General features: G+C 41.6%; 2 protein-coding genes across 2 annotated transcripts in view; both read left to right on the top strand.

The window, feature by feature from the left end:
* Positions 1-13442, top strand: part of b4galt2 (UDP-Gal:betaGlcNAc beta 1,4- galactosyltransferase, polypeptide 2) — a 103703-nt gene extending 90261 nt beyond the window's left edge. The window contains exons 6-7 of the mRNA XM_084007983.1: positions 6012-6116; positions 13028-13442. Of these exons, the coding sequence (XP_083864109.1) occupies positions 6012-6116; positions 13028-13178 (256 nt within the window). The 3' untranslated portion in view covers positions 13179-13442. The remainder of the gene's footprint in view (positions 1-6011; positions 6117-13027) is intronic.
* Positions 1-17627, top strand: part of LOC311012516 (protein THEM6-like) — a 111789-nt gene that overhangs the window by 69331 nt on the left and 24831 nt on the right. The gene's annotated exons all lie outside the window — the stretch shown is intronic.

Below are 17627 nucleotides of genomic sequence, written 5' to 3'. Positions count from 1 at the left end.
ACCAGCCTTCAACACACACACACACATACACACGCACACATACACACACACACACACACTCGCTCTTTTCTTTCCATGCCCCCTCGCTTCTCGTCTTTGACCTTTCCCCTTTGCTCCCTCTGTAGCTCCCGGCGGTGGCTTTGAACGGAGCCTGAGCCAGCATCATGCTCACATGCAGCCGCGGCAGCACGAGGACCGCATGTGTTTGTATGAAGACAATGATGTCAGGGTATTTTTAGCTTAGCTTAGAACGCCGAGCCTTCAATACGCTCCTGGAGGTCTCCGCCCCTCGGGGTCGGGTCAGCAAACACTGTTTTAAATCGCACTTTTTTTCTTTCTTTTTTGTTGTTGATGCTCTCGGTTGCATTGATTAATCCTTGGGCTCTTGTTGGTCTTTGTTTTGTTCATATCTTTCTTCCTTTTTATGTTTTGATTATATTTCACTTCATTTGTAACCATGAAGCACTTTGTAAGGTTTTGAAAAGGGCTTCAACTAGGCTCCATATGTAAGATAACAATCTATGCAACTCTACAGATATGCAAAAAAATTACATAAAATCATGTTCTGGTTGTGGTTTGTTTACATTGTTGATCAATTGGTGTAAACTTAAAAAGTGGGAATTATGGAGAAACAAAAGTCCTCTGTTGGATTTTGCCGTCGGGCATTTTACTGAAAAGTTGTTGAAGCATAAAGGTGGTGCTTCTCACTTCCTCACTCACCATTGTGTTGAAATCTTGGGTGCGAAGTCTCGGAGGCAGCAGGTCTGTTCAGAGTCCCGAGACCACTGACCGAGTCCAGCAGCGTCACCAAAATAGCCATAAATCCGCTCAGGAATATCTCAAAAAGTCAATGTTTCACAATGAAAATGCATCAAATAAAATACAGAGTGAAAACAACATTTATTAAAAAATAAGTGTAAAAGTGTAAACAGTTGGATTTTGAGCTGGTTGAAGGGGTTCACACCGTGTTAAATCATAATCTCCACACAAAACAAAGAATATCCTTGCAAACAAAGTACACAAAACTATGTCTTTTTGTCCCTTCCTCCTTGATTTTTCTTTAATAGCTTTCTTTTCAGAAAAAAAAATGTTACTTCAGTCATTTTAACAGAATACGGTGTCATTAAAATGCAATATTCCATGGCCGTTCACACTCAGCTTGCTTTTCTATTCCATTCTCCCTACTTTCTCTCCTGCAGCCATCCACACACCACCGTCATCATCACTACCACCCACTCCTCCACCATCTACCATCTCATTTCTGCAGGCTGAGAGAACTGAGCCAGGACATCAGACTTAGCTCCCAATTCTCCTCCACTCCATTGCTCTAATGCAATTAACTCCACTGGTGGGAATAGAAGAGGAGAGCTGGAGAAATTCCTGATTAATCCAATCAAATAGGTCCATGGTGTGTGCATGTGTGTGTGTGTTCAAAACTGCTATAATAATGGACGTAAATGCACATACACACTCTCTCCTCCTCTGCCTCGGGCTGCTAATGAAACTTTTCATGGTCGATCATATTAGTGGGCAGATATTTGTCGACGGAGGGGAGAAGTGCTGGACAGTCCGCAGCTTTTCAAATGGACAAGCTGCCCCCTGTTAGTTAAGTAGACCATACTGTTTAATGGATTCACTCCAGGGGTCCGACTGTAGCGTCCATATTTGGAGTCCTTTAATCCGCTAATGACCGGAGTAATGTCTCAATCAGAATAGAATAGCCTTAAGTAAAGTTGTCAGCCTTAAATATGGCAGTGCCGATAAATCCAGTACATTTTCTCTTCACCCAGCATGCTCCTCCAGCTCTCCTCTCTCCTCGGGACGGAGGCGTTTTTGGAAAATGGTTGCCATGGTCATCAGGATGCCAATCTGTAGAGCTCAATATCCAACTATTCAAAGAGACGATCTCATCTGGTTTCTCTCAGAAGTAGATGATTTCATGAACATATCAGAGGCTGAAAATGAACTTGTATTTATTGACTTATTTAGGATTATTGGAGGGAAATTTGACAAAGCGACTTTTATCCTCTTATTGGGAGGACAAGTTTCAAGGATTTGGGGACAATTTCTCTCTCTCTCTCTCTCTCTCTCTCTCTCTCTCTCTTTCTCTCTAGAGTGAGTTCCACTGCTGTCTCCATTTTTCCCCTTCCAGTCCCAGTCGTACTTACTTGACTTTCCCCCAAAAAAGTGTCATAAAATGCTGAAAGGCCCCCGACAGTGGGGGGATTTCACAGCAGACACCCACCTACTGTGTTCTGGTGGTGGTGGCTTTTCGAAATGCGTGGGCTCAGGATTATATACATCACACAGGGGAACGCTGAAGCTTCCCATCCTGCAGCGCCGCTATATCCTCCGTGTCCTCTCCCTTACATAATATTCACAATACGCTGTCACGCCATGTTACTGCCTACTGGCTGTCGGAGTGGCGGAAAATAATGACTGCACTGATGTGTTGTTGGGAGTGTGTGTGTATGTGTGTGTGTGTGTGTGTGTGTGTGTGTGTGTGTGTGTGTGTGTGTGTTGGTGCTCCAGCTGAAGTTTTGTTTTGGACAAGGACACAATTCTGTCTACAAGAATGAAGCGAGTTACCTCACAGCTCATTACAACACACACATATGCGTACACAAAAACACACAAAAGTGCACGACCCTACAAGGTCGCAGCTGAAGCGGATGTTTCTTTGAGGCAGGTTTTTGTCTTGTTTCAAAGTGTCCCTTTTATAAGCAAACAAACCCTATTTGACACAACGAACCTGAGCGTCATTTATCAAACAATGTGTGAATGTGTGCAGAATAATAGGTTTTTTGTACGTGTGTTCCTTTTTGTCGACCAGAATCCTGGACCAAGCGTTTAATCATCATGCAAAGTCTCATGTTGGCAGACGACGAGATGGAGAGCCGGGCCGTCCCTCCGGGAGTGTTTTACGGGATTCTCAATGATATTTTACAAAAGCAAACACACGCTGATCTACTTCTGTTTGAGGAGCCAGAAAACGGCTTCCACTTTCCCTGAGGATTACTCACTTGATCGACGGTGTTTGAGGAGGCTTGAAGTGTTACAGTCTTGTTCACCATCACCTCGGAAGCATTGACGTGTGCCGCGCTAAAAAGTCAGCACGCAGTCTTAAAAAGTGCTTTTAATCATTTGGCCTCATCTGCACAGTTGTGTGACTTCCCTTAAAGTAAATCCAATTTGACTGTTCTTTTAGCTTTATTTTGGTCTCCTCCAACTCCTGATGTGTGGATATTTAGTTGCTAAATACTCCACTATACAAACCAGTTAGTTACTTACTGGTATTTGGTGCTGAGCAGGTGGTTTTATCTGAGCTTTTTCAATGAAAAAAGGCTCTCAACTTCTCAGATGGTTCCATTTAAATAACTCTTTGAGGTATATTTTAGCATTATTAGTATTTTGTCTTCCACCACTGCAAACGTCTCATCAAAAGTCAAAACACAGCCTCCAACAAATAGTTCTTTTACAGCAAACAAAAAAACACATTGTTGATCTGCTCTGAAATATATTTGAATTGAATATGTGGAGTACTGAAGTTGCTGATAGCGCCACAGTGGAGGCGTACACACTCTGCAGGACCGATTATATTAAAGATGCAGAAGTGTGCATAATGTATAACTAAGCTCACTACACTGAAACGCTGAGGGAAAGAAGGAGATGGCTGGCTTGCTCGCCCTCTCACTCACATTATTTGCGGCCTAATATATCAAAATTATGCAAATGCATGCATGCTTGCATGTGCAGACACTGACAAAGGCAATCATCTACGCGTGTGTCAAGTCAGCGAAATCACTGAGGCTGCTAAACACAGAGAGAGTGTATGTGTCATTTAGTGTTCCAATCAATTTCCATAAGGGAGGGTTGTTTCTATGGAGTTTGGGGTTGGCCTCTTTGTTTTTTTCCCCATTCAGGCTTATTTACATTTGTTGTACAGAAGAAGAGAGGAGAATGGAAATGAAAGGTGAAGGGAAGGAGGAGTGGAGGAAGGTGAGAGGAAACAAGCCGTGAAGAGGGAAACATTGAGGGGAAGTAGAGAGGCGGAAAGAACAGACGAGAGGATGAAGAACTGAGCTGGGAAGGAATGGGGGAATATAACAAGAGCTAGAGGAGAAAGGACAGTACGGATAAAAAACAACCAAAAGTACATATACAGCCTAGCTTAGCGTAGCCTAAATACCTTCTAGTTTCACTTCTTGTTTCAAAAAGCCAAAATGCTGAACTTTATATACAGTCTATGCATAAAACATAAACATTTCTTTCCCTGACACTTTATTAATTAACCAAACTGAGTTACATCAATAATTTAGCGATGTTTCTTTCCCGTGAATGGACTCAACGATAAAATATTTTCATAGGGGTTTCAAATTCCGTAGCCGAGGCCTTTTCACCCCTCCGCTGTGGAGAAATGCTGAATCTTTGACATCTCCCATCAGCACCAAGTACCGGCTATTAACCTTCAGTAGAATGTACATACATTTGGCATCTGCCCTCCACGACCCAGGGGTGGGAGAGAAGAGAGAGAGAGAAGGAGGTAGGAAAAGGAAAAGAGAGGCAGGTAGGAAGAAGAGGAGGTGAAATGTGTGAATAAGAGAGGAGAATAGAGGCGAGGCGTTGGAAGTGGAGACGGCGGTTGACGAGGAGTAATATCAGGCATGGTTGCTTTTTAAGACGGAGAGACTGCAGGAATCAGAGCAATGCGACAAACAACAGCGCGACACACACACACACACAAGCCTTTGTGTCACCGCGGTTATGAATACCAATGCCTCCGTCAACCCCTGGGTTTAACTCGGGCTTTACGCGGAACCGATCTGTTGTTTGTGTTGCCTTCACTCCATTTGTTGTAGCATTAGATATGAATCTCTGTGCAGATTTTTGCCCTTGTATGGCATCTTTGGGGTAATACGTTTCCACTGAGCCGCCGGGTCGGGATCTCATGCTTCGTTTGAAACCGAAAACACAGTAAATCCTCATCTTACACCCCCAGCTGGTGTCCGAACAAGTTCACAGCTCCTGAAGTCGAACAACGCGGTGCTGATCGGAGTTATTCTCTCGACTTTATTTATTTATTCTTTTTTTTTAGAGCCAGCGGGGTTCTGTGTTTGTTTTTGTGTGCAACACTGTTTACAATGTGCTGTGTTTAGGGGCAATTATTCCACACTCTTTAATGCCCCAGGAGTCCTGTGTGAAAGAATGCAGCGTGCACTTGAACGCAACGAGCAGCTGTGGAAGCCAAAAAACAAACAAGCATGCTTTTGTGCTACCGGTTAGACATTTTGAATATTTTCTGACTCTATTGGGTTGAAAATTAAATTATAGTTTAAAGTATTTTTAATTTCAACATTTGTTTGTGACACAAACTATTTAAATACCTCATCAAGATGACATTTTTTCGACCAAATTATTGATCCGTTGGGCTGCCACACAGCAGGGGCCCGGGTTGGAACACGGGTTTGCATCTGTTCCACATGTCAGCGTAGTTTTTCTTCCAGCTTCCTCCCGCAATTTACAGACACGTGAGTTAATTGATGACTCCAAATTGCCCGTAGGTGTGAATGGTTGAGTGTCTCCATGTGTCAGCCCGGTGACAGACTGGCCACCTGTCCATGGTGACCCCTGCCTTCACTCAAAGTCTAATGGATTTCCCACACAAGCCTGAACAGGAGTTACAGACAATGATGGATGGATTCATTGAAAGATTCGATAATGAAAATATACATTTGTTGCAGCCCTCTCACCCTGGGATAAGGGCTAGAGATTGGATATTTTTCTCTATTTTCCTGACATTTTCTAATGAATAATCAATTAATTAAAAAAAAAAAAACAACATATGAAAGGATAATACAAATGATAATTAGTTTCAGCCCTAATCCGTTTCTTCATGAAACCTCAAGGTGAACTCTCCTCTCCCTGGCGATTTTTCTCTCCGACTGCCTCGTTTCTGTCCTGTCTCCCTCTTTGTCTCTGTAACAGATGTGGTATCCGTGTGTGTGTTGCAGGATCACTCTGAATGGGATGAAGGTGTCCAGGCCAGACGTTCGCATCGGCCGCTACAGAATGATTAAGCACGAGAGAGACAAACACAACGAGCCCAACCCACAGAGGTACTGCATCATTGTCCAAACTCGCTCTCCGGGCTTCGCGTTTGGAATCGATCCCGCCCCGCTTTTGTCTCGCACTTACACCGCTCACGCTTCTTCTCCAACTTTTTGCCTCTCTTCGTTTGAGAGAATTATGATTATGTTGAACTGCAAAGGGCACACTATCAATAACGTGTCCTCATAATTAGAGTTAGCTGCGGATAATTAGGCTGAAACATGAGCAGTGAGAGTCCACATTATCTGCTTTCATTCTGACCAGTTTTACTAGGATGAAATGGTAAATATAGTTCAACCTTTAACCAGCGATGGTTAAATGAGAAAACCACTCTCACACCTGAGAGCTGGGTGCTGGTAGAGCAGCTCTCCTGCTGTTTGCCACTCTGCAGAAACTGCAAGTGGAACTGTTTTAAAGTGTATTATTTAGACCTGTTTTCTTGTTTCACTAGCTGGTGAGATGTACTTTATATGCTGAGGGCACGGGGATTTCTAAAAATACATATTCTCCTTTATTTATTCTGTATACTGTACAGGAATCTCAGCATGTTCTGTCTGGTGGAGAAATACGGAATCATTTTCTACATTATTTTTGTTTTTAAGGAATTGCAGACCACCCTGCAGAGAGCAGCTTTCACTCATAAGACAATGTTTAAATAGAGATGAATGAATGTCATTGAAATCCCAAAATAAATGAAAGAGAATGTCATAGTAATGCCTTGTCTTCACAGTATTTAGTCAAATTCTGTTTCTGCAAACAAGTTCCTATAAATAGTTTGCTCCTCCTTAGATGCGGGCTGCAGATGTTTCATATATAAAGGTATCAGATGGCAGATAAGCTGTATCAGGATGTAAATGAAAAACAGTCTCCTGAAGACGACAGCTCGGCCTTTCTGGTCCCAGGAAGATTGGAAGATTTCAAAACGCCTAGGACAAAAACATTTTCAATAAACCAGAAATTGCTTTTCAGAGATACAGCTCAGGGGCTTAAATGTTGCTCTTTTTGGCTACACCCATTTAAATTGCTTTTCAGACAAATGGGTTAAAAAAAAAGAAGAAAGAAAACGGTTTCCTGTTTAAATGTGTTATTTTGTGGTTTGATGAATGAGACCCGCTATGCGATGAGCCCTTCTAGACACGTTAATCACCAGGAGTGTAGCACCTCACATTAAGCTGCTTAAACGTGGATTATCACTGTTTATTCTCCTCTAAGAGCCCCCCGTTTTCACGCCTGGGTGGACCAGGCAACGATGCCTCTCTGCACAAAAAAAATCAATAGCTGCCGCAGCTGGGGAGGAATAAAGACCTAATGAACTCTGTTCCCTCCTTCGATATAGTTTTAGTTTGATCTCGTGTGACGTTATTATATCGCAGCGTTTTTCGACGGGGCCGCGTCAGGGATCACGGTTTTGGACTACTTTCTAAATTGGTTTGTAAGGAGATTAAAAAAGCGAAAGTCACGTGAGACGACCATACAAGTTGTGACACATTTGAGTTTTGCATATAGTCACTGAACATATGTTGATTGAGTCTCTGATAAAGCAATATCCGAGTCTAGAAACCTTGATTTATTTTCTTTATATAACTTTACCCTTTGCAATCAGATCATACTTGATGGCTTTGCATAACTGCTTCTCGATCTGTTGTATCATTCAGCCGTCTGAACTCTTTTACACACCGACACATCCAGTGCAAATCTGGTGTAATAAATGCCACGATTGCAGCTGTGCATTTATGATTTAAAGAGTTTCTTCCTGACATTATAATTACTGAAGTAGATAAAAAAAATCCCAAACCCCAGGGCAGGTGTGGGAGGAGAGAAATATGAGCCAAACGTAGACACTGTGAAAAGAAATGAAGGATTTTCTTATGTGCAACAAGCATCTGCTGATTAAAAGGAATATATCTTTATATGATGTTGAACACCTTCACAGGGAAGTTCACAACAGGACAATTTGCTAGATTCACAATGCTCGTCAATCGAGTAGTAATGAACTGGAAACTAAAATATGATTGGAACCAATTTTGTTGAGAACCTTGAAGAGAAAAGCCCTGCTCACCTCCTAGTCTTGCATTTATAAATCTTTAACTGTCCTTTTATAGATTTAATATGCCTCTTTATTTGGTCAAATCACCTGCAGGATGCCCTTGTCCATGCTAACCAACAGAAATAAAAATCCACCCCCTTATAAAGTTGTGGGAGGAAAGCAAATTATCCATTTTTTTTTTAACGTGCAACAAACTGCTGAAACTGGTGAGACGTCAGACATCCATCTCAAACTGGTTTAACTATAAAACTAACAATCTATACGCTTAAATGGCAGCAATAAGTGAAATGTGACAGTGTCTAAAACACTAAAATAACCAGGCCTGCGTAATGTGTCATCCATCATGTTGTATGTGTGTCAGAGAGAGAGAGAGAAAGATTCAACGATCCCTCAGTAATTGCCTGCTGAGACGACACCACTAGAGACGGGAGCCGGCGAGGTCAGACCGGTCAACGTACCTTCATCAAAATCAATAAATCTGCCACTTTACCCAGAGAAAGTCTGAGTGGATCTGCTTGATACTTCCTGTTTTCCTGCGCTCACTCTCTCTCTGTCTCTGGCCCGTGGATCACACTCCCTCAATAAGAGGTGAAACCAACAGGGACGCTATTTATTTGGGGGCCCATCCATTATTCATAACTGTGGCGAGGGACAGAAAATAGCAGGCTATTAGTCAGCACAAACCTCTTTTTTACAGCCCTTCTGGACACTCATTATAATGTCTCGGAAATTTTAGCTTAAAGGATTTTTTATTTTTTATTTTTTAAAGTGGTATTTGGACTTAAATAAAGCATGACAGCTCAGAGTATTCAGTATTTTGTGTATTTTTTTTCGAATTTCTCTGCAAGTAAGCGTCCTCAGTCTGTCAAGTCTTTGAAAAAAAAAAAAACGTGTGTGGTTACCAGGGTAACCCTAGTTCTCCGAGACGTAGGGAGACAACCCCGGGCCATTGAAAGCTCCACAGAGTGTAGTGAGCAAATATGAGGAACTTCACGATATTTTTAACATTCAGAATTGGGCCTTAAAGTCCCAGTCGGCAAGTCTGGCGGATCGAGGGCACTCACACAGATTTTGAATGTTTACAACTCTCATGCTCCTCCCCCACGACCACCGAGCTCCTTTCCCTCGACTTCGTGCCCTTTGAAATCCCTTAGATCTCCATCTTTGAAACGCAGGTCCGATGTTGACTCTGGGTTTTATCACGGGCACCGTCGCAATCTTTCTTTTTTCCTTATTTTCCTCCGGTGTTTTCTTTTCCTTGGTGTTTTTGGACCTCCTCGTTGCGCTTTTTAACCTAGGAATTAGAAGCTTGTTGCTACTTCCCTCCGCCCACCCCCTTGTGATAGTGGTACGACCCGAGGGGGGAGGGGCTCTGTGTGCACGAACACAGCCCTGCGTGTTGATTGGACAGGATGACCTGGGCTTTGTTGATATTTTGCAAAACAAACAAACCTCGTGCAAGTAGAGGCGCATAGAGGCGCGCTTTTTTTTCTAAAACCGGATGATTTATGTTGTTTTATCAGAGCATAGTGTCGGCTTCGGTGAATATGATAAAAAAAATGTTGCCGACTGGGACTTTAAGTAACAAAAGTGGCTCTCTGTCAAATTTAGCGATTAACTAAGCAAAGGGACACGTAAGCAAAACGTTGGACCTTGATCTAAATTGAAGAGTTGGTGCCATGGTCCATATGTAATCACATATTTATGAATGGAACTGAACCAGACACCATTTGCATCTACAGCAACAACCCACTTGAATCAATTTGTCTTTGACTGTACCTTTTAAAAGAAAAGTTTCAGGCTTTACTCAAAGAGGTCTTTCTCTCAATGACACTGATAAACGGAGCTTCTGCCTCGGCTGTTTGTCTTCAGGTGCAGAGTTCCCTTTCTGTTCAGATCCAGATTCATGATTGAGCCTTTTAGGAGAGTTTATCTGGAGTAATGTCCAGCCTTTACCAAGGGAGGCGTCGTCTCCACTGTTTGATGAATGTTTACTATCTCCTCTGCATACACACGCACACACACACACACACACACACATATAGATACACGTTCACTAAAACACACACACACACACACACATATATAGATACACGTTCACTAAAACATACACACACACTCACACAGGAGTCCATTCTCTCAGCCCTTTCAGAGATGCTGGTTGGGCATAGCAATGAGATATCAGGCCAGCGGAAATAAGAAAGAGGCACATTCATCACCAGCCACGGGTATCGGTTTGCACACACACACACACACACACACACACACACACACACACACACACACACACACACACACACACACACACACACACACACACACACACACACACACACACTCGAACTTGTCTAGAAAACAACGCTTCATGCATTGCAAATGAATCAGCCACTCAGTAACATTGTTCAATATTCTATTCATATGTTATCATCCTGGGACCGGGCAGATGCGGAGTGTGTGTGGTGTGTTTGGATGGCATCCATAAACCTGTATTTACCAAACAGCACAACTTTAAAGGTTCTATACGCAGGATTCAGAACATTGGTGTGTGTGAGTTTCTCTGCTGTTACCCTGGTTAGCTAATAACTACGCTCATTCCGCTGATAATGCTGTTGTCACGGATGCGTAGCGCCTCCTACAGGTAAACACTGTCAACAACGAGAGACCACAACGACCTGTCGGGCCTTTGCGTCATCACTAGCTACCACTGTTTTTAACCCATCCTTAGCATTAGCAGCAGTGAGCTAATATCAGGCACCCGGGGAGCAACTTGGGGTTCAGTGCCTTGCCCAAAGGCATTCAAGGAGGCGGAGACCGAACCATCTCAGTGCCGCCCTCTAGATATTCTGATACATTCTAGATATATGAAGTGATGACATGTTGGACAGATATGGATGGAAACTGTGACATGACTGGTTTGCAGGGGCATAAAACCACAAGGCGGTAACAGCTGCTCATCAATCCTCTTATCTCTGAATGCAAATAAGCCCCCCCCCCCCCCCCCCCCCCAAAAAAAAAAACAACAACAAAATGTGTGCCAGCTCAGAATATATGACACCAGAACAAACTAAACCTCACTAACTGGCACGGAGAGCTATTGTTGAGCTCCTCCACCAGAAAAATGTTTTCCTGCGAGACCCTCGTCGATTAAAATAGAGCTTTACTTAGCCCAGTTAGGATTCTGGAAATCAGGCTAATTAATATGTAAAGAGGTCTCTGTCTCGCCCTCTAGAATAAAAGTAAGCTAAGTGAGACCACTAGGTTTGAAAACAGCACATACAGTACCCTTCACACATTATATATATATGTATAATTAAATGTATATCATCTGCATACGTAGGGATTCGTTTATTGCTCCTAATCTGCCATTTGATAGATCCATCCATGTATTTCTCTTCATCATTTTTCATTCCCCTTTATTTTTAATATCAGTATCTCTTGCTCCCACCATCTGTCACTTTCTTTCACTGTATATATTTTCCCTCCCCAGCCATCCAGCCCTCATTACACTTTAAACCGCCTGCTTCCTCCTCTCCTCTCCTTCCCTTTTGGCTTGCTCTCTTTCTCTTAGACTAATTCCCCAAATCCTCTGAACATTCTATTTATATCTCATTGTAGTATATTGTTCAAAGGGGAAGACGCTTGACAACATTTTTTTTCCCTGCGACCATTCATGCCAATAAAAGCTCTTTTTGATTTGATTTGCAAGAGACGGGAGGAAGAAAGCGATAGGGAGGGAGGGAGGGAGATCTCCTCCAGTCAGCTCTGACAAGGCTCTGTAGATTCAGCGGTCCGTGTCGGACTGAAGTGTCAACTCCAGTTGTAGGTCCAAGCATATCATTAAGAAGACGTCTTTTTGTTCCTCAGTCACCGCCGTCTTTTGAAAAGTCAACGTGGACGACCGATCAGCTCTTCCTCTGTTTACACGCAAAGAAAATGGCATTTTTTTTTAAAGACAAGAGTGTTGTGAACACGCTGTAAGACACGATGGCCTCATTTCCATCCAGACTGGCTACAAGAAGTGATACAACCACGCGGGTGACAGCTTTGTCTTATGACTGGGTTTTGATGCCAGAGGTTGCATCACAAACTGAACCGAAGCACAGCAGCAGTGTGTAACTGTCTGGCACACTGTCTGTGTGAGTTACTTCTTCCCCGTCGTAAAATACCAAAATCGTAAAGGGTTCTAACGTGAGAGCAGATGCTGATGTAACTGCTGCATCACAGCCAATGGGGAAGCGTATCGCAGCCCGATTCACAACAAAGCCGAGGTGGATGTGATGGATGATAGCCGTCGCCGAGTCACAGTGCAGCGCTACAACACCACCTGTTGGTCAAGATCTACACGGTGACAATACAGGAAGCTGGATGTGAATTTAATTAATTTTATTATCATAGAACTGCAGGTTATTGAACAGCGACATTTACCTCATATAAACATTTTTATATATTAGCATCCATGTTGTTACAGCACTTTATAATAACTTATTTTTCTCTCTTACATATACTTTCATATTTACAATATTCAGGTTTCCGTTTCCTGTATTGATTTGTTGGAGGTTTTGTGTTCTTGGACCTTAACATCTATTTATTCATGCTTAGTTATGTGCTTTATCGATTTTAATCTTTGCTTTTAATAATGCTTGTTAATGACTGAATGTTTTTGTTATGCAACAAGAGAGGAAAATGTTGTTTTATGGGGTCATACTGCTCCACCACTGCTCCATTTACACTGTTGGGGTCCCCTTTTGTCAGATATTTGCCCCAATGATCAAAAGATTTGACATTGTTTTAATCAAATGTTAATTGTTTCCCGTTCCACTTACCTCGCTTACGCCTCTCTCTCTCTTTCTTTCTTTGTCTTTCCCCCTCCAGATTTAATAAAATCCAGAACACAAAGAACACAATGAAGAAGGATGGCATCAGCTCCCTGACCTACAGACTGGTTCAGGTCAAGAGGTACCCTCTGTACACAAATATCTCCGTGGAGATCGGAAAACCGCCACCTCGGCCCTTTAAGGGCTAAAGAGAGAGGAAGACGAGGAGGGTCGACGCACGTTGGATGAAGGGAACAAAAAACGAGAAGAAGAAGAAGAAGAGCGCTTTGAGGAAGGAAATAATGAGATCACATATCCGAGACATCTGGAAAGATACGGGAGTGAAAGAGAGTCACAAGCACATCATGGTCTCTTTCTGCCTCTTTACCCCTCTCTCACTTTTTTTTTTTTAAGATTTCCGCTTGTCGTTTCTGTAACCAGGACTCAGGCTCTCTCCAACTTTTTCAACGGTTTCAAACCTCCTACCTTCCCCAATTATGTGGACCAAAGCTTGAATATCAGTGAAAAAAGCTGGGAGCTGAAACTTCAACTCATTAACAATCGGTTGTAAGCTGGAGGTCATCTAGTGGAGAACGACGGGAATTGTTGGGAGGTCAGAGGTGAGACAGTGACATCATTTGACACGTTGGAACGTTTTTATGACCACGTTCTGAAATACTGGACGGCATCCAGTGGGATTTCTTGGAATATTTGACCAAATTCATATAAGCGTAATTTTAAAAATTGCTTTTTACATGGATACAAAGCAAATAACATCAGGACAATAACGAACCTGGTGGAGAAGAAACCCGGCGAAGGCCATCAAACATTTTACTTCCCGAGCATTCGCAGTGTCGGTCAAAAGAACGGGGATTTCCAATGGAGGCGCAGTGTAACGTTAATGAAATATGATGCGTTGATGCTCCGGGGACGCGTGTCTGACGGACATCAGAGGGAAGCGTCCGACGTTTGTCTTCTATCTTAACAAGTGATGCTAGTAGACGGCTTAATATTGACGCCTTTTGTCAGGGAGTTTGGATCAAATGACTCAATCAATCCTCCGGTATCAAATAATGAATGTGTATTGTGCCTGCATCTCCAGTGCTGGGACACGCTGATCAACACATGTTCGTCAGCAGCAACAAAAACCCCTGAGAACTCTCTTTTTGTTCTCCTTTTTTTATATATACATACATATATACAGTATAAACACAAACAAGACTTTGGAAACCGACTTATTGGAGCGACGGAAATAAGTTTTGCAACAAAAGTAAAAGATGTTGAAGACGTGATGCAGTGTTGTGGAACTACCTTGGGAATGCATTGAAGTCAATAAGACGGTATATATACGCTGACAGCTCAGTGAGGATTTTAACCCCGTGTTGCACAGATAGGAGATTAGGGTTTTGTTTGTTGTTGATTTTTTTTTAAGATAAGTGGTTTATATTAGTAATCTGGGCTTCAAATGTACATTTTCTTTTGTCTCTATAAGGTACAAATGGCTTGAGGTATATTTATGTTACAGAATTGATGGAGTAGAAATATACGTTTTTCATTAGAAAATTGAATATTTACCACATTTTGTGAACATGTAACGTGGCAGAAAGGGGTTCAACTGAGCTGTCAGGTGAGACTCACGGTCAAGTGTTGTCGATACAGAAGCAGACTTTTAACTTTTACACTGGTTACAAGTAACCTTTTAGCCTACAATGTAACCTGGACGTCAAGGTTTTTTTTGTTTTTTTTTGCTATCACAATTCATTAAAACTCTGCTCTTACTATGACAGTTTTATTCATTCTCTGCTATCTTTTTCTTTAAAACTTTGAGAAAAAATAGGATCATATCTGGAAAGAGGAAATTATAAAGTGATAGTCTTCTGCTGGTGGAAATTGTCTATTTTATGGCAGTAATGAGAAGTTATCATTTGTGCAGTTTGACTGACATCTGTGTTGCTGCCGCAGATGTTATCATCATCATCAGCTGTCTGTTCTGTATTCAAATGTATTTTTTTCATAAATTATGGTCACATTTACATTTAAATGGTTTTATTTTACAAATTATTTTTTCACTCATACGAGTTTCATAACTTTTCTTTTTGCCTTTGATTGTTTTATGCTTTGCTACTTCACTCTTCTTCCTTGGTTTGATTCTTCCTCGTCTCTGCTGTTGACGCCTAAACACCAAACTGATGCCTTCAGACGTTATCTATAATACAGGAGCAGGAAATGCGATTTTCTTTTTTTTTATTTATAGGTCATTTTAGGGTGTAAAATCAGTCGATGAATATGTGTGATTTAAGATGCATAATATAAAATGTTATAAAATTACTTACGACTACCTTTAAACAAACAGAAGATTTGTGTGCAATGGCATAGCTGTCATTTTATTACCAAATGTTACATCATCCAATACAATTTGGGGCTTTTATTTTGGTCAAAATTGTGTATTGTTGGCCTCCTCTTTGGTCAGCTGTCAGGCAAAATGTTTTCATCTGTTTCTTCGCCTCAAGCTTGTTGGAAGGTTTGATTACTACACACACACACACACACACATCCCTTTTTTCTTAGCATTATCTCACCTTTCATTGCCTTTCTTTCTTCCTCTGCCAGCCCATGCTGTATGTGTCAATGGCACTCTGTTGTGCTTTGTGGTGGCCTACTTCAGCACAGCCGTGTCTCACAAGAGCCCTTCTTCTTTCAATAGCTATCGACAGGGCCTCTCTTTGTGTCTCTGAATCTGGGCCACTTACTGTATCTTTATTTTCTATCTCAGTCGCATCCCCATCTGTGAATACTTCTCTGTCCTCCCTTCTCTCATTCTTTCCCACAACTTTATCCGACTCTCCTTTTCACCCTCCCTCGAGACTCCCGGTGAGTTAAAGTGTCCCCACAGTGGGGCAGGCTACCTATGGAGGAGTCAATACTATCCTGTCTCCATGCTGTTTACAGCTTACCCGGTGCAATACTACCGATTGGGTCACATCTCCTACATATCTTATTTTTTTTTTCAAGTGGGATGTGAAGAGATAACAGCGTATGGTTTTGGATTCAGGTCAGTTTGTAATGCAGTCATGCTTTTTTCCAAATAGATTCTAACTCAGCTCATAATACAGCAGACAAAATGACTGCTGTTGCTTTTTTCCCTCCTCCATTATTACAGTATTCAAGCTCTCTAGTGATTTTGTATTTCACTTCCATAAAGTTGGCTTTTGAAATAGAAAATAATGGTTAAAAAGTAGTCCCTATGGGGTCAAGATTTAAAATAAAAACAAAGAAACACTGGATCGTATATTTCCCATAATGCATCTGGAAAGAGAAGTTGAATTAGCTATTTTGGGTGTAAAAATAAAAGTCTCATTGATTTTTCCCAATGACAATGTTACATGATTGACAATGTTGTTACATGATTGCAGCCTATTGGATCGGCATGAACCTTCTGGTTACATTGTGTGTACGATAGCACAACAACTGTGTTAAAAATGTCAGATTATTTCATAAGAAGTCAAGACTGTGTACATAAATCAATGGTGGAGCCGTACAACTCCCAATGTGCATTTTGGGACGAAACATCCAATCACAGGGCTTAATATGATGTTGCTAACAGCAGTTTCTGATTTTCAATCAATTCTAATGCACATTAAAAAATGTCTTTTCATTTATGGGAAAACTATGGACAAATTTGCCAAATATTGCTATATTGCTCACAAATTCGAATAGAGAATAATTCTTATGGAGCCACCATTAGACTCTTTCTTCCTCCTTAATGCACACTTTTATTCTCCACACATCCAGCTTATACAGCAAGCGTTCTCAGGTCTCGAGCCCAAGCTGAGATAACCCTGAAGACCTGTTTCCTTTTTCACAGAAGACATCATACAGCTGTTTTCACAGACTGAGTCGTACTCGTCAGGATGAGTAAACTGAACTTTGAAATCAAGGTAAATCCAGCTTCATCAGGGTGACTCTTATGAGCCTGTGTGAAGCCGGATTGGCTACATGAAGTCCAAACTGACGAGTGCGTTACTTCATACAATGAAGGATATAGCGAGAGAGGCCCCAGTGTGTATAAACAGTAAGATGGGATATCGATGTTAAGATCAACAACAGCAAAAATCGTATTTGAAATCTTTCCTATACTTGAGAATAAGAACAACCATGAGGAGTGCTTGATCTTTCTTAATGAACTCTTGACTTTTAAGCTGTTCCAGCAGTCGAGCAGACCTCGGGTGGTGAAGTGTTCGAAACGCTTTTTTCAAATGCAGTTTTTGCCAAAAGGGAACAGACAGGCCTGTAGGCATTTTTTTTTTTAAACTGTATCTCTAGCTATGTTTTTTTTTTTTTTTTTTTTTTTGTACATTGAATGTTGAAAATGTTATATCTTATATAGAATGCATTACGTCATATCAAACCTACTTTTTCTATACAATCAATAAATCTGATGGTTAAAGATTGTATGGTGGTGTGGACATGTGTTTTTCACTCTCTGGTCGATGAATAGAAACTTTAAAAAAAATGTGTTTTCACCTGCAGGCTTGGGTAATCCCAGAGCCAGACCCTGTTTCCTGTTACCATGAAAACCCACACAAACCCGTTACTGTTGTTTCTGTGTGGTCCCGGTGATTTAGTGGACTAAAATGGCAAACCAACCTTTAGGATTA

The sequence above is a fragment of the Eutrigla gurnardus genome (assembly GCF_963514095.1).
Source record: "Eutrigla gurnardus genome assembly, chromosome: 4".
Lineage (NCBI taxonomy): Eukaryota > Metazoa > Chordata > Actinopteri > Perciformes > Triglidae > Eutrigla > Eutrigla gurnardus.
This window is presented reverse-complemented; position numbering and strand designations above follow the sequence as displayed.